The sequence below is a fragment of the Micromesistius poutassou genome (genome assembly GCF_964030765.1).
Source record: "Micromesistius poutassou genome assembly, chromosome: 14".
In the NCBI taxonomy this organism is placed as follows: Eukaryota; Metazoa; Chordata; class Actinopteri; order Gadiformes; family Gadidae; genus Micromesistius; species Micromesistius poutassou.
This window is the reverse complement of record NC_140284.1, coordinates 2286218-2304610: the sequence shown is the minus strand read 5'-3', so window position 1 is coordinate 2304610 and position 18393 is coordinate 2286218. Positions and strand designations below refer to the sequence as shown.

General features: G+C 45.5%; 1 protein-coding gene across 1 annotated transcript; it reads right to left on the bottom strand.

Moving 5' to 3' along the window:
- Positions 1-13910: 13910 nt before the first annotated feature.
- Positions 13911-15365, bottom strand: c1ql2 (complement component 1, q subcomponent-like 2; the record flags this gene model as incomplete). The annotated part of the gene is made up of 2 exons (XM_084477971.1): positions 13911-14090; positions 14778-15365. The coding sequence occupies 2 exons, from the start codon at positions 15363-15365 to the stop codon at positions 13911-13913; spliced, it is 768 nt and encodes a 255-aa protein (XP_084334097.1).
- Positions 15366-18393: the final 3028 nt, after the last annotated feature.

Below are 18393 nucleotides of genomic sequence, written 5' to 3'. Positions count from 1 at the left end.
CATCAATGGGCCAAGGGTGTCAGCGGAACACCTGACAGATAGTGAGCATGCTTGGAAGAGAGAGAGACAGAGAGAGAGAGAGAGAGAGAGAGAGAGAGAGAGAGAGAGAGAGAGAGAGAGAGAGATGAGAGATGAGAGAGAGAGAGAGAGAGAGATGAGAGAGAGAGAGAGAGAGAGAGAGAGAGAGAGAGAGAGAGAGAGAGAGAGGGAGTATGAGAGTATGAAATTTGAACCTTCACTGAACTGACATCATAACTGACATTTCTGTTCAACAGAATGAACAGAATGGCTGGCGTCTCCAGCATCAAAAAACGGTCGAAAAAAAGAAAATCTTGGAGATCTGAAAAAGGTGAACTCTTCTGGACGGGGGCAGAGATTCCCCGTAGCTGCCCGGAGGGGGGGGGGGGGGGGAGGTTGAAGGATATAGATGAAAAGATAGCCTGCGACACCCCAGTGGTCCCCGCAACAATAGCTTCTCCAAACGCACGCGGGCTGAATGGCGCTAAATGTCATGGTCACAAAGCTAGCCTGAACGGGCTAGGTCCGCCCTGTCCCGGGAACCCTGAGGGCCGGAGCCCTGCAGAGGGCCCGGGCGTGGCTGAGGACGCGGGTGGAACCAACAACAACAAAAGTCAATTTGAACTCTTTAGCATTTTTTTTCCACATTATCTCTTCGTCATCATTCTGACGATGTCTTCTGCCCCCCCCCCCCAGTGACCTTTGGGCTATGTTGGAAACCAAACCCAAAATCAAAACAAGATCTCAGGACAGTAACTGCCAGGCTGACTGCGCCAATCACTGCAGAATGTCAGCACAGTCTGGTTAGGATGTACACAGGACCGAAGCTGAGATGTGGTCAGAGTCACTTTGTGTCACAAAGTATTTATTGAATATTTGAATTAATATTTCTGGCATTACAGAGACCCCCGTTTAACCAAATCTAAATTTTCATCTTTTACTCCTATTGCTCCCGCCTCCTAGATATTTATTTTCATAAGTTTCACAATTTGTGCCATGTTTGCTGTCTTGCTGTAGTTAAGGACTGATAGGAGTAGTAAGGAACCGGGACTGTATCTTGAGTGCAGCAACGATGCCTCAGCAAGTCATAGGGAGAGTTCTACTGAAAATGCTCTGTCTGAAGATATGTGCCTAAACCTATTTTTCTTTTGCAACAAGGTGGGATTTAAATTGTCTAATCTCCTGTTATTTTACAAACAACTATAATTTAGTATTAATTATTACTGGTATTCCAGGAAATTACCTTGTTAAAGAAACGCAAATCTCAGTACAAAGAGATATGAGTACAAAACTGGGCTCATGTGGTAATCAATTTTTTCATTTTTTCATTCATTTAGTAATTTAGACTTTAAGTCCTGATTTCAACAGCTCAAAAAGACAAACACTGCTTCTATGTTCCCATATTAATATTTACAAGAAATGCTTGGAGCTCATCTTCATTTACACAAGACAGCTTTCAAACAGTAAATGTTCTAAACGTTGCCATCGGCAACAGTCCCAAACGTTTCCGCATCAGGACCCGGAGTGGAGGAGTGAGAGGAGTGGAGGAGTGAGAGGAGTGGAGGAGTGAGAGGAGTGAGAGGAGTGAGAGCCGCTGAAGACGAGCAACCGATCAGAGGGAGGAAGAAAGAGTGAGCCGTGATATGGCTCGAATGAGAGAGATACAGAGAGGTGATAGAGGGAGACAGACAGAGAGCTAGAGGGAGGGAGAAAGAGAGAGGGAGACAGGCATACAGAGTGTGAGAGAGAGAGAGAGAGTGAGAGAGAGAGAGAGAAAGAGAGAGGGAGACAGGCATACAGAGTGTGAGAGAGAGAGAGAGAGAGTGAGAGAGAGAGAGAGAGAGAGAGAAAGAGAGAGGGAGACAGGCATACAGAGTGTGAGAGAGAGAGAGAGAGTGAGAGAGAGAGAGAGAAAGAGAGAGGGAGACAGGCATACAGAGTGTGAGAGAGAGAGAGAGAGAGAGAGTGAGAGAGAGAGAGAGTGTGGGAGACAGACGGATGAAGGTCGAGAGAGGAGAGAGAGAGTGAGCGAGACAGAGAGCGATGGCGCGATCCGCGGGTCAAGAGAGGGATATGGACGTGGAGGGGAGCTCATTAGTGTCGGTAAAACTGTGCGACGGGTCGGGTGACCTTTGACCCCATGGAGGGAGACCCCAGAGAGACACTCTGAATGCAGAAGTGGCCCAATCAGACAGAGGCAGAGAGAGAGAGAGAGAAGAAGAAGTGATGACTGATATTAAGTTCGGGGTGGACAACAGCGGCAGATGTAAATAAACGCCCGTCTGCTCCGTTTGCCGTTCTGTCTGTTAGCCTTCGCACGGGCGGGCGTCCGCTGTGATCACACGAGCTCATAATCACCTCCTCACCACACGGTAACGGAGCAAACACAATAAGAGGCTTATTACAGTCGGCCGTGTTTAGAACGAGACCACGCCGTTCTTACGGAGAATTAACGAATGAACGATTAACCTGATGACACACAGGTGTTGATCTATATATATATATATATATATAATATAGCTAGAAATATCTAGTAATATGACTCTAATGTCTATAATATTTATCTATCTATATATCTGTCATCATCATCCATCTATCACTTTAGAAGAGAGGAGATGGAACATGTGTGTTTATGTGTGTGTGTGTGTGTGTGTGTGTGTGTGTGTAGCACCAAATTCTGGGCCCTATATACAAGAAGTCCTGATGGGCCAATTTTGTCTTCCTTCCCTGTCTTTCTTCACCTTTCTCTTCTGAGAGCCAGACTTCAATTTATTTAACATTTAGTTATGTTATGAAACTATTTGAGCGACAATCAAAAAAAAAAAAAACTTTTTTTTTTTTTATTTCCCATGGGCCTCTGCCTTGGGCCCCCCCCCAAGCCTGTCCCACTTACACCCGCAGTCCGCCGGCCCTGCACCTGGGTGTGTGGAAAAATACCATGGGGTGAGAACTAAGACATTAGTCAGAATGACTCACAGTTATCCTCAAGTGGAGAGACTCAACCCTATGCTGATGCCAGGTGTAAACGGGGTCAGACTGAAGTATCTGTGTGTGTGTGTGTGTGTGTGTGTGTGTGTGTGTGAGCTTGGTGTATTGGTACTCCTACTCTTTGTGTTCTTATCACATCACATCATCTTATTCACTCCATTCTCTCTCTACTTTCTATCTCCTTTTGCTAACACACACAAACACAGACACACATACATGCACACCTGCACACCTGCACACACACACACACACACACACACACACACACACACACACACACACACACACACACACACACACACTATTAACTTTTCATGTCTTGGTTGATTGTTTGCTCATATGCTTTTGAAATGGATACATTGCACATACATACAATGAGACACTTTCAGGGGCAGGTTTATACTAATAAAGAATAACATAATAATGTATTTTGTTTATGGCTTCATAAGTGTGTCTGTACTATTGATTTTTCTGTATTATTAAACTGTCGGTGTGTTTGGGTGTGTGTATTGTAAGTGTGTGCTGTGTGTGTCTGTGTGTGTGTGTGTGTGTGTGTGTGTGCCTTTGTGTGTGTGTGCATTCATGTACGTGTGTTTGTGTGTGTGTGCATTCATGTATGTGTGTGTGTGTGTGTGTGTGTGTGTGTGTGTGTGTGTGTGTGCCTTTGTGTGCATTCATGCATGTGTGTGTTTGTGTGTGTGTGTGTGTGTGTGTGTCTGAGGTGTTTAAATAGAAAGTGGACCTCAGGCCAGCAGACAGCAGTTGTGAACTCAGCTGCAACACTTCAGGCACGCGGTGCTTTTAGTCCGTTTCTAGAACATTCCGAGAACACACTCATTTAACACGCCATCTATGTGTGAGCATGGAATGGTCACAAAGTCATTTGACTTTTGAATGAATTTGAATTTAAGTTTGCCATTGTGTCCTAAAGTAAGCATGTTGACAATTCATTACGATCTTACTCATGTTGGGAATGAATCACCTGCAGCTCATGAATTTTAATGGGCCAGGACCAGAGCCTTGGGGAACACCAAGCATGAACCGGCGCGTTTGTGGTTCTTCTTTTAGTCTTCAGAGTGACCAGCGGAGGTGGTCCCCTTTTCCCTTTCACAGATCCACCAATCAAACACACTTGGTCGCATTAGTCTCATATTTTAGAGCTTACATTACATGTTTAAAGTCCAAAGAAGGCATTCCTAATCCAAATGGATCAGCTACCTGTGGTAGAAATCGGGGATGTCAACAGAACACATCTTATAAAATTGAACCTGTTCATTTTATAAGATGAACATGTTAAAAAAAAAAAAACATAAACCTTTTTCTCTCGTCCACTTTACACTCTTTGTTTGAGTCTCTGTGACACACGAACGGATACACACACACACAAACACACACGCATGTGGTTTTGCATTAAAATGGCTTATTTTTTAGCTTTATTCCATGCACTTAATTTAAGCCATTACATTGTCTATTCAGCCAGAAGAGAAATTATTTCGCTGTTGCACATATAACCTCACTAAAACTTTGATTTGCTGGTAGAGAATCAGTAGTCAGTATCCATAGAAACCAACAGTAGTTTGACAAACAAACTATGAAACGCAATACTCAGGGGAGCTACACGGTTGCTTAAGATCTTTTGATAGAGACTCAAGTATTGTTATTAGTTGACCTGGACAGTGGTCCTAAGAGAGCACTATAAGGCACACACACACACACACACACACACACACACACACACACACACACACTCAGATGTGTTAGGGACTGTGTCTCCCTGCCAAGCTGGGGTTCATTCTAGAAACGTACTGATAGAAAGAGACATCTGCACCTAAACAAACACACACATGTACACAGAGGTAACTAGAAAGAGAGAGAAACCATCAACACAAACATGCATATATACAGGAAGAGAGAGGCACACACACACACACACACACACACACATCTCATCACTGAACCCATTCCTGCAGGGTTTCCTATTGGAGAACAACCACCCCATCTCCCATCTTTAGAATCCTAATGTCTTTGTGTGTGTGTGTGTGTGTGTGTGTGTGTGTGTGTGTGTGTGTGTGCGTGTGTGCGTCTGTGTGTGCGTCTGCGTGTGTGCCTGTGTGTGTGCGTGTGCGTCTGTGTGTGTGCGTGCGTGCGTGTGAGTGCGTGTGTGTCTGTGTGTGTGTGTGTGTGTGTGTGTGCCTGTGTTGTGCGTGTGCATCTGTGTGTGTGCGTGCGTGCGTGTGAGTGCGTGTGTGTGTGTGTGCGTGATGTGCGTGCGTGCGTGTGTGTGTGTGTCTGTGTGTGTGTGTGCGTGGTGTGCATGCGTGCGTGTGTGTGTGTGTGTGCGTGCGTGTGAGTGCATGCGTGTGTGTGTCTGTGTGTGTGTGTGTGTACCTGTGTGTGTGCGTGCGTGTGTGTCTGTGTGTTGTGTCTGTGAGTGCGGGTGCCGCGTGGGTTTTCCTGCAGTGATGTTATTCTTTAAGCACAGCTTTCCGTCCTCACCTCCCCGCTCTGCCGTTCAGACAGAAACCAAACCTTGTGAAGGGGTTGCTTCTTGTCAGAAGAAGTTAGCGCGCGCGGCGCTAAACTCCCAGCAGCGGTGGACGCCACCGCTGCCGCTCTGCTCCAGGAAGTGACAGGTAGCGTCTTGTTGTTTTATTGGCACTGCTCCCCAGAGGACGATGGGTCGGCCTCAGGTGTCAATCAGTCACCTGAAGCGCCCCCCCCCCCCGCGCACCGCACCGCACCGCATCCCCGCTGACAGCGAGCTAAACAAGACATTTTCTAAGAGCGACAAATGGTGTTTTATCTTTGCCATCCATCTGTGTTTTTCTTCTTGACTTCCTGTTCTTCCTCCGGTTTTGCCATAAATACAGGCGGCTGTTCAGCAGCTTTATTTGGATGCTTGTAGAATAGTGCAGGGTGATAAAAAAAAAAACGAAAAAGATGGCTGTTCTAACCAGACAGCTGCTGGGAGAGATGGAGATTTCTGTCCGGACTCTACTTAAACGGCGGATGATTTGTGTGTGTGTGTGTGTGTGTGTGTGTGTGTGTGTGTGTGTGTGTGTGTGTGTGTGTGTGTGTGTGTGTGTGTGTGTGTGTGTGTGTGTGTGTGTGTGTGTGTGTGTGTGTGTGTGTGTGTGTGTGTGTCATAGGTTTGTTAAACAAATGGCCTCCTTTCAGACATAATTCATACATCAGTTAGTAGGTTCATCATCCCTGGTGGAGACATTGAGGTCTTTTTGGCCTTATTTATGTTTATTTGAAATCCTAAGAACGGGTTGGCTATTATTTAGGATCATGCATACATTTGTAAATTTATTTGACTGTACAGGGTAAGTAAACTCAGTTAGACTTGCAATACATTTCTCATTGTACTCAGTCAAACCACTATACTGCTATATATCTAGAAAACAGTATGACTTGGTAAACATTGGGAACAAGTAAGAATCAAATAACATATTTTATTGTTGGCATATAGACCGGAATTGATATATGCTATTCTAGATGAGGTTATCTGCTCATGTTGAGGGTATACACAACATTTTAAATGATTGTATTAAAAGCATAGTGATTATTGTGGTGAGTTAAAGCCGAGCCAGACAGTGTCACACCCTACTGTCACCACGACAACAGATGGCTCTTTGCCCATCATGCACCTGGACTGATCCCCTCTTTCTCCTCCTGTCAACGGGATGATGGCCACACACTGTGACCGCCGGCTCAGGGGTTCAGTCTGTCTGTTCGTCTTGTCTGTGTGCCTGTCTGTCTCCATCCAGATGTCTTTATTAAAACGTATTAAAAAACGGAACTTAAAAACACATGGAAAGCCTGAAAACAGCGTGAAATGAGACTCATTGTGGTCATTTCATTGTCACACACTATTGCCTTTTTTTCCCTGAGTCTGTCCGATCCCTCCGGAGACGTAACGTCCTGCTGTCCTGTCGCCACGCGTGTTAACACGAGTCGTGACGGCACCTGTTTGGTTATGCCTTAACATAACATCAACATTAACATTAACATTAACATATTAACCCCCAGGTGCAACGGACGAGGAAGGTGCTGTTATTGTAGTAGTTGAATGAAGGACATGCGATCAAGATTAAGGTGAGCAGTATAACAGTAAACACATAATGTTGTCTTACGGAGAAGACACGGAGACAGAGAGGCAGCTCATCATGGCAATGGTTAGGGAATGAAATTTGTTATTGAGCAATCACTGTCCCTGTTGCTAATAGGTTGTAGATAAAGTCTGTTGTAGATCAAATGCTCTATAGGCTAGGTATGTGTGGGATAGGGTTAGCCAGCATAACAAAAGTTAAGCGTAATCAAGAATAAAGCAAAGAGTCAACATTGTCTGGACCACATTTTGTGTGCGAAGACACATAAACCAGCAGTAAGTTTCACTATGCTTCCAGTCGATCTTGGCATAATGGTTTTGTTGAGCTGTCCGTATCAATCAAAGAAAAATAAAGACCTTTTAGTGAAGGCAAAACACAATAATATATTATATATATATATTATCTAAAGTCATTCAAATGGGACATCTTTGTTTTGTAATAAGGTGGACTATGAGAAGGCTGCTGCTACTACTAAGACCCGAAAATAAAAATGCACTCATCACAGTACAAGTAGCTCAAGTAGTGTCGTTGTTCCGCTGAATGAGCAGAATGATCCAATGAGGAGCTGGCGTCCAGCGTGTTGTCCCCGGTCAGAACGGAGCAAACAGCAAACGGCAGGTGCAGCAGCGCCCGCCGGAGAGAGGCTTGATGAATAACAAATGTTTACCTGCCGGGTGTGCGGGGGCATACAGCCGGGCTCTTAGCGCGCGCTTAGCATGCCGCGCGTCGACTCACCTTGACGCGTTGACTTAAGACAACGCGTCATTTCTGTATTCAACGAGAAGGAATTAGGGATTTGATTTCTGACAAGGCAGTAGTCACGAGGAGACGACACGCGCACAGACACACACACACACACACACACACACACATACACACACATATACACATACATACACACACGCACGACCACTCCAGTCAGAACCAAACAAACACACACCAAAACACGCACATATACACACGATGCGATGGATCCACATTGTACAGAGGCACACAGTGCGAGTGCAGACACAGGCGTCTAAAGACGTCTCTACGTTGACTATCCTGGTCTACTCTTACCCCCTCGCCACCGTGGGGGAAAGTTTTTCATATTTAACACCCATACTCATATATGAGTTTCCCATACTTTCATAACCACACTAGGACTAAGACGATCTTGTCGGTACGAACGGTCTTTCTTTATGCGCTCATTTCAATCAGGAGAGAGCAGTGTTAATGTGTGATGTAATGTTAAACGTGCTACCAGACAGTGAGTTGAAACGACAACAGGAGAGAGGACACGATCACGTTCATCTTCATGAGTCGACGGGTCCACGACGGCCAGCGTTCTCGCTCAACACGGGACCAATCCCCAATACCGTCGTCTGCATCGGTCGTTTACACCCCAAATGATTAGAAAAGAGGCCCGCGGATGAAAAGTTCTCCTTTAAAACCCAACATTTCAGTGGGAATAAACATTCATGAATATCAGAATGTGAGCATGTGACCAACACTCCCACACTGTCCTGATCAGAGCAATGATCAGCACAAGTTTTGGTTTAAAAATATCTAAGAAAAGGAAAAATGGACAAGCCGTGGATGACCAAATCGGTGAATTATTATGCATGGAATGAGCTCATAATTACACTTCCTTGGATGGAGATAGAGTCCACCTCTACAGCCCCCGTGGTGCTTGGAGAGCAGTGTGACTCAGACGGCCTGATGAAGGGCCTCTGTTCGGTGGACACAAGAAGATGAAGAAGCTGATTCTTACATTCTGACACAATACCCCAACGCCGGAAAAAGGTCACAGATATTTGCTACCCTCATAATCTGCCCTGCTTCTTTGCCTCATGGACAGGAATGAGGTGAGTGGTGAGGAGATGGGTACAGGTAGCCCACAAGCTTATCAAGACGCATCCATGTTTAACTGGGAATGGTTCCTGCACTGGATTGGGCAGAGGGAAGACCAGTTTAAAATATAAACTCATCTAATTACTGCACACACCTGAGACAACTGGGAGGCCCAGAGCTGAAAGTGAACTCTTTAAACAACCCTGAAGTGCCTTTAGTGTCAAAAAGGTAAATAAAGCGGGGGTGAATTATTTAATTGCACCCAAGTCCCTTTTAAAGACCCACCTCTATTCACTTGCCTTTGGCTAGTGTCTCCCTTTATGTGCCCGTGTTTAGTTTTAAATGTTCTCTTCTTCTGCATTTCTTAATTTATTTTAACTATAGTCCCTTTGTTTTTTGCCTTTCTGTTTTTACTAATTGCACTTTATTGTGAAGCACTTTGGTGCGGCTAAGCCGTCTGTAAATGCGCTATATAAATAAATTGACATTGACATTGACATTGACAAACATCCACATTTGATAATGTAGCCGTTACAATACACATAAATATAAGGTTGAAACTGTGGGAGGAGCTAAACAAAACACGTGATTTTACTGCAGTTTCTGCCAAAAAATACTTTGAAAGACACATTTCCTTAAAATGAAAACAAAAAACTCTGTTCATCTTCCTCATTTCACTGCTCATTTCAGCTGGCAACCTGCTAGATTATTTGGCTTTGATGCAGTCATTCAAAATGAATGACACTTGTGAAACAACAAGTGAAACAACAACGTGTAAATGCCTCTACCGTACACCCTCGCAGCTCGCAACTGTTTTCACAAAAGCCTTTTGACAAGTATTCCGATATTTAACTGCTTACATCGGGAAAAGTAGTTTAGTTTGTTTTGTAACTACACCCACGTCCAGTTCTGCTTTAAGGACTTGTCACATAGCTGGCGTCATCAACAACCTTCATGGCAAGTGGTACGGATCAGACACACTGACAACCTTTTAGTTTTGTCTGTTAAAAAGCTGCACAGTTCATATCCTCAGTATAGCCATTGTATGATAACAAAACAAAAGTCAGTTGCCAATACGATGATCAAAGTTTGACCTGGCAGTATGGTGTGTTCAACGCAAACTTCCACTGAAATACCACACCAGCTTGAGGTGGAGAGTGAGGGAATTAATGAATCAGCCAACGATCATCCATAGTGGTAAACTACCATCATAGACCTATAATTATTGCTATCTGTTATATGTATTGATCATTCATCTCAATAGAAGTCGGCGCTACAAGCTAATGTTTACATGCACTGTGGTACGTGAAGATAGGGTGTTTTTGATAATATGAAGGTGTGCAGTTGTATCACAACAGTTTAGTTTTGGATACCAACTTTCTATGAAAAGGGTGATAGCCTATTTTAGGGTATTGACCAGGGAAACTAATGTCTCCAAAACACACCCACTTATCATAATCCCCTGCATCTGCCAACAGCCATTCGCTACTCTATTTAACACTTAGATTAAAAAGTAAAACTCCAGTATAATTGAATCCTCTTAATACATAGGATGGAGCATAAGCTAGTCTTCACTGGGATATATATGTTAAGTATGAATAAAGTATGAATATAACACATATTCGCATCACGGCTGATTTTAATCGTCTTTAATGTGCGTTCATCAGGCATGACGTGAGAAAAGCATCAAAAACAGTTTTTGAGAATTCAGAAAATGAGCAACTGAAACACACTTCAGAAGCTGTTGTTGTTTTATAGACCTCACAATTGTCTTGTAACTCCAGGGAACAGTTGTGAAAATTAGATTTTTTTATAATACGCCCCCTTTAATTATCGTCTTATTTTAGCAACGTGAGAAAAATGATTGCTGGCCTGGTTGTTGCAATGCAGGAGATCTGTCCCAGAGTGTATGTGGTGACACTGGTTTAACCTGTGCAGACTGATTACTCAATGTGTAGCAAGTACAGGTGCAGGCTGCTTCAACAGGCCATCATCCACACACACTCAGACCATCATATATATATATATATATATATATATAAATAAAGGCCCCTTACATCATTTAATTTGTGCACTCGAAAGGTTATATAGGGGAATGGAGAAAGGGGAGGGTAGGTGAGGCATAGGTGAATTGAGGAAGAGGGGGGTAGAGAGGGAGAGAGAGTTGGAGATGGTTCTTATCTCAATTGTTTAGGCTATCTTTATTGGTTTGATTAGCCTACTTCTTAATTAATAATAATTAATTATTTTTTTTATTTTTTTCTCTAATTGAGTAGGTTTCTCGAAAGGAACGTTTAATCTTACTTTTTTTTTAAAATCTGAGTAATTGTACTTTAACTTGAGTATAGAATTCCAGTACTCAAACACTGTCTAACGCTAACCTTTTGCCAATTCAAATGTCTCTCCAGTTTTTCCCTCACCTCTTCCTACCTCCATTCTGTGTTTGTTTCTGTGTGTTCACACGCTTATTGAGCATGCCCACGGACCGGGAGGGTCACCGGGCATGAATGCGTTGCATGACGTTGTGTCACGTTGCGTTGTGTTTCCTTACGACCTGCTGCACTCAAATGTTGCCTCTTTAAACAATGTCTGGGGTCATACAGCTTCCTGTATTTCTCTACCTTGACTATTAGCTCAGGGGGGAATTAGCTCAGGAGGTAGAGCGGGTTGGCCTTGTAACCGCAAGGTTGCTGGTTCGATCCCCGGCTCCTGTGTCGATGTGTCGATGTGTCCCTGAGCGAGACGCCTCACCCTGACTGCTCCTGACGCGCTGGCTGTCGTTGGCTGACTCAGTCAGCACTGTAAAGCGCTTTGGATAAACGCACTATGTAAATGAGGACCATTTACTATCAATCAATCAGCATTTTCTTCGGCGCCATATGGCTCACGGCTCATTTGTTGCGTAGCGTAGTCCATATGGCTCATTTGTTGCGTAGTGCAGCGCTCGTTCTGCGATGTGATTGGATAATCAACATTGAGTGGTAAACGCCCACAAACAGCCACTAGAGAGGGTGCAGGGCGACGGGCGAGGACACAGTGGGCCCCGCTGTCAGTGTAGTGCTCATCAACTACAGACTTAGTGTTTAAAGACTTAGTGTTTACTGTGTGTTTCCTTAATGTGCGTTTGCAACTTAATATTCTATTCAACTTTTCTCGTGCGAGTGATTGAGCGTCAAGCTAAATTTGCCCCCAAGTTAGAATTATTTAACTCGAGCAAACACGCGAAAGAGGCTATTTTGCGTTGTCCGTGCGAGGTTCACATTTGATTGCAAAACTTTTTCCTCTAGTCGCGTCTTTGCAATGACTTTTTATGTGCTTGTGCGGCGCCTTCGCTTTTGGTGTAATCGCACGGTTACACTCGACTCGAGGCTACGCTATGAGGCTACGCTACGAGGCTACGCTATGAGGATACGACACGAGGCTAAGCTATGAGGCTACGCTATGCGTAAAAAAGGAAACCCTTACCTTTCTAAGAGTAAAATTAATATGACCTTAATATGACCCTGTGTATTTGGCCTAACGCACACATTCTCCCGATATTGTTCCTTAACATTTTTTTCCTTAACATGTTCCTTAGCTGGCCGTCAAAAAGGTACCCCCAACAATGAGCCCTAGGGATCATTATTTTAGTACCACAGAACTGGACTCCGACATGGACCCCTATTCCTGACCGTTAGAACCGTCCCTCTGCCCCCTGCTAACTCAGTGAGTGTAGCTCAGACCAAACTCCCTGTTACTGTCGTTAGATCCACAACATTATATGTATCCCCATCTCTTTCAACATTCAAAATGTTTTTTTAATTAAAAATAAATCATATTCTACATTCACATTGCCAATAAGATCAAGCATGAAATACAACACCATAACAGTAAAAATAATGTCTAAAAATACAATATTTAATACAAATTTTAATGTGTATATGCAGGGGAAAGCAAGACTTTAATATTAGATAATGGTAAAGGTCATAGTAGGGTTGGGGGTTGAGTTAAATAAACCATTTCCTGGGATTAGGCCTATGCAGTAGAATGACTTTAGAGGTATAATATGAACACTTCTGCCCCGAGGGCTTTCTCAATCATAACAATACAAAAGACGTTTGTATGTAGTTTGATGACATGGGGAAGCAGCGTGGGAATATGGGCGTGGCTGGCCCCACCCCCATAACTGGCGGAAAGCGTTGGAGTTGGAAAGATTTTGGAAGAACAATTTCTATTGACACTCTGACGTGGGGAGGGGTGATGAACGGTGTGAGTCCTGTGTCTATAGCGGAGTCTACCACCCAGGACAGAGTCGTCAGTTATGCTGCGCGGTCGTTAGTTGAATGTGTTTTTTTCATCATCAACAGGCAGGAAAAGTGATATTCAGCAGCATGCATGTTGAGGTGGGGTGGGGGTGACAGCTGTAAAAACGTCCTGTTTTACTGTCAACCAGCAACACACGTGGACCATCGTCACCCCCCCCCCCCCCCCCCGGGGCCAACCCTGGTCACACAAAGATCACAACAGGCTTCCTGATAACATGTTAATCACAAAATTAAAAAAAAATGTAATTTATTGGAATTAAAGATTTTTAACCTAGGTCTATAACGAAATATGAACACAGAACATTTTTTATTACACTTTTGGTGGATCATTTGCGGAAGTTCCCTATGAATTCAGTACATTTGCCATTTATTTTTCGGGCACACGTATATGCTTTACAATTAGGCCTGCATATATTTTTTTATAGTTGATATATTCGATGAGACAGACACACGCACAATCAGATAATAGCGTCACATCACACCGCCATCTCTTAAACCACTGAGTGTGGGTGTGTGTGGGTCCACCCTCCAGTCCACACACACAGATGGAACACACACCGACACGCGGTGACGTCTCAGAGGCTCCAGCGCACCGCGTGGGGCCCACTGGTTTGGACCCAGTAGGCCCTGGTCCGGGACCAGCTCCACCTGATTAGTCCGGGTACAAAAGGAAGCCGGAGAAGGTGCTGTACTTGTTGTTGTTCCCGCCGTGGGCCTTGCCCCCGTCTAGCTTCACGTAGATCTCGTCTCCGGAGTCCAGGTTGAGGACCACGCTGTTGCTGGCGTAGTCGTAGTTCTGGTCCGCGTCCTGAGCGATGGCACTGGCACGGACCTGCAGGGGGGGCATGGACACACACACACACGCGCACGCACGCATGCACGCACGCACACACACACACACAGACATAAATACACATGAACACACACACACACGCGCGCACGCACGCATGCACACACACACACACACGCACACACACACACACACACACACACACACACGCACACACGCACACACACACACACACACACACACACATACACACACACACACACACACACACACACACACACATGTACACACGTACACACACGCACGCACACACACACACACACACATACTCTGTTTTGTCAATATAAAAAAGAAATACCGTTCTTGTTTTAAACGTGTGTGTAGCTGGATGACAATAAGCCACAATTAAACACACACACGCTAATTAAATTACTAATGCACATTTTCCTTTATGTATTTGGTTTAACTGTATATTAAGGTCATTCTGAGTTTTGTTCTGGATTCAGTGAAATCGAAAAGTCTAATAGAGAGAAAGCAGCACAGAAGAAGAGGGCGGTGGAAAGTTGATTCTTCGTGCGTAATTGGAGACCAAAATACACGCTGGATTTACGCACGCGTAAAAACGGTATTTCAGTAATTTCCAGTAGTTTTACTTGCGGTAAAACCGTTCCACTATTAGTATAAGTGGTACACTATATAGTATAAGTGTACCAATCTAGTGAACCGTACCTGTCCGTTCTTGCACAGGTCTGCCCACATGCTCGTGCCGTCGCCTCCGCGCATCAGAACGTGATAAGTGAAGTAATAGATCCCGGACACTTGGCACGTGAACTTCCCGGTAGTCGGGTCGTAGTGGTTCCCCAGGTTCGTGACCACGTCGTCGAACCTCAGCACCTCGTAACCCTCGTGAGGATTTTTCAGACCCACGTAAAATGCGATCTTGGCGTTATCTCCAATAACCGTGCCTATATCTGCCCCGGTCTCTGTCCGAGCCGTGCCCGATATGACCCGGGGGGAACCCGGTCTCCCGGAGTCCCCCCGGTCTCCCGGTGGCCCTCGAGGACCGGGTGGACCCGGCTCGCCGGGCGGACCCCTTGGTCCGGGTCTACCCGGCCGACCCACCTCGCCTTTAGTCCCTTGCACCAGTGCGGGCGAGGGGACGGCGCTGAGCTCCTGCATGACCTCCGCGGCGCTCGCGCTCGGCTTGGGGCTGTACGGGTCACAGATCATCCGACAGGTGCCCATCATCTCGTAGTGCGCGTCGGTCTTGGTGCTTTGCACCAGCAAGGGGATGGCGATGATGAGCGCCAGCACCATGACGATGCCCACCACGGCGGCGGCGACCCTCTTCCTCTGGAGGGTCCGAGAGGCACGCGCTATAAAGTCCGTTTTGCTGTGGGGAGTGATGGTGGTGGTGGAAGGTGCGGAGTGCGTCAGACCCAGGGTGGCGCGGCGGAGTGGACCGCTCGGTCCCGGGGTTTGGAGAAGGAGAGGGGAGGGTGTGCTGTAACGTCAAGTCTAGTGCTGCTGACCCCGCGGCGGAGAGCTGTGTCAGTATCGCTATCCTTCACGCAGTTGACAAGGGAGATATTGGTTGTGGCATGGCGGGACACCCGCTGGATCTCCGAGCTGTGCAGAAAGACGCTTCCAGCGATCTCTAGACTCCCCTTGTCTGTGACAAACGAGGGGTAAAGAACCGCTGACGTAACATCGAGGAGGGGGCGACGCCTGTTGCAATTTGGATTAAGACCGCTACAGTAATCATTCCATCTTTATGTATGAATGATAAGTCCCCCGCGCGGCTTAATGCGCGTCTGATCAGGAAGCAGTTAAACCCGCTTGTTCTGGGATATATTTCCTCCGACTTTCCATCCCCTTGAGAATGAACAAAATCCTCATAATTGGTTGGGACTGGACGGGAAACATCTGGCTCAGCTTTGTGTTTAAAACCTTAAAAGCATCTGAAACAAAACGTGCTGTATTTTGTCTGACATCACACAAAGTATTTATGGTTAGACTATACTACAGGTAAGGTCCCAATCGGTAAATGACAAGTATATTGTTTTCTTAGTGTTCCTCTATAAAAAACAATGCGGCCGTTTCAGTCATATTGCAAATGGAATCATATAGCATTACGGAGAGGACTACATGTCACCCCTGGCTCATCCTGGAACAAACAAGAGTGAACAACCATACTCACAACTCTAATTAACAGGATGGATCAAGGAAACACATAATAATAATATCACACACACATACACACACTTACACACGCACACACACACACACACACACACACACACCCAGACCCAGACTCACACGCACGCACGCACACACGCACGCACACACACACACACACACACACACACACACACACACACACACACACACACACACACACACACACACACACACACGCACACACAGCATGCCCTCCCTCTTCTCACAGAGAGCTGCTCTAAAGCCGGGGTGTGAATGTGATCTCAGATTAACGCGCTCCATGGGATCTGTCAGAGGAACAACCTGCAGACCACGTAATCCTCCTCCTCCTCACATCCCCTCCACTTCCTGTCCTCTCAGCAGGCTAAGCTAGCGGCTAACAAAGTTAGCTCCCCCCCGCCCGCACCGCCCCCCCCCCCCCCCCCCCATCAACTCAAGAGAGACCCACAACCACACACACGCACACATATTGATACTAGGACATGCAGACAAAACACACATACACAGACACACACACACACACACACACACACACACACACATGTTGTTGTTGTTGGCAGGGGCCAGTGTTGTGTGATATGTGAGGTCTCTGCGGGCCCTGGAGGGGGAGTGGCCAGGGTGTCAAACTGACATTTAGAGGACCAGAGAGGGGCCAAGACAGCTCCACAAGCCTGTCTACTGACGCTGCACCGACGCTATGCACCTAGCAGGCCATGATTAACACTGTGTGTGTGTGTGTGTGTGTGTGTGTGTGTGTGTGTGTGTGTGTGTGTGTGTGTGTGTGTGTGTTGTGTCTGCGTTGATAAAGGTTACGTACAATTGTGTATATATAATTGGATGTGTGTGTGTGTGTGTGTGTGTGTGTGTGTGTGTGTGTGTGGGCATGTGCATGTGATGTTCCAAGTGTGTGTGGCTGTGTCATAGGAGAAACCCAGACGGTCTTTATTATGGACGCTGACCCGCTGACCAACGGCAAGAAACCAGGGAATTGTCCCTACCAAAATACAAGCTGAGAACGTATTTACAAAGAAATAAGTTCAGAATGCACAAAGTCAACTCTGTCCTATTCAGAAATGACAGGTCTGCCACATCTTCAATCCATCATCTGGTCGGCAATTACCAATCAGGAACTCTGAAATTCCTCTCGGCGCTTCTCGTTCTCTTTCAGCTGTCTGTCTGTCATATGGATGTGTTATAACTACTGTAATGTCTGTCGTATGGATGTATTATAACTACTGTATCGTCTGTTTTATGGATGTGTTATAACTACTGTATCGTCTGTTTTATGGATGTATTAATATAACTACTGTATCATCTCTCGTATGGTTGTGTTATAACTACTGTAATGTCTGTTGTATGGATGTGTTATAACTACTGTAATGTCTGTTGTATGGATGTGTTATAACTACTGGGTCTCGCTATCGCAATCGCTCATAGCATAGAGTTGAGCACAGTCCTGATATTACAAATAGCCCACAAAGCCAGACTCAGGGATAACTTGCTGTGCTGCCACTTTCCTGTGTTATAATTACTGTATATGGTCAAAAATTGTTGTATGTAATATAAATTAAGAGGTCCAGATTGTGTATCTTGTTAGGTTGTTAGGATGCCCTGGCTCTGGGGGGGGGCGGTCGGAGTGGGCTCCCCGTCTCCCAGTAGCGTTGGCGTTTGGGTGACTGGTGGTGGAGCAGTCAGACTGTCACAAGAGGTGTTGTGGCTATAACACGTTTGTGCACGTCTGTCTGTCTTTTGATTACCAGTGTTCCAAGAGTCAAGATGTTTATTTTCTGCACATTTTCAGTCGAGGCCTGCTCTACTATTGGTCGGCTTTTGGTCTGCAGTGCGTTCCCCTGTCCTTCTCTCCCTCTCTGTGCCGGACGTGAGATGTGTGGGGTCCTCATCATCAGCATCATCAAATGTTCTTTAGGATCACCTGATTCAGGAGTAGCCTACCCCAAAAATGATTTGCACTAAAAACCCTGAGGAAATACTCAAACTTAAGCTACGCCGTCGGTGTGTGTGTGTGTGTGTGTGTGTGTGTACGTGCATGCATGCATGTGACACTAAATGTGTGTGTAGGATATCACACTAAGGTGAGGTTCTTTGACGTTAATAGCCGTGAAAA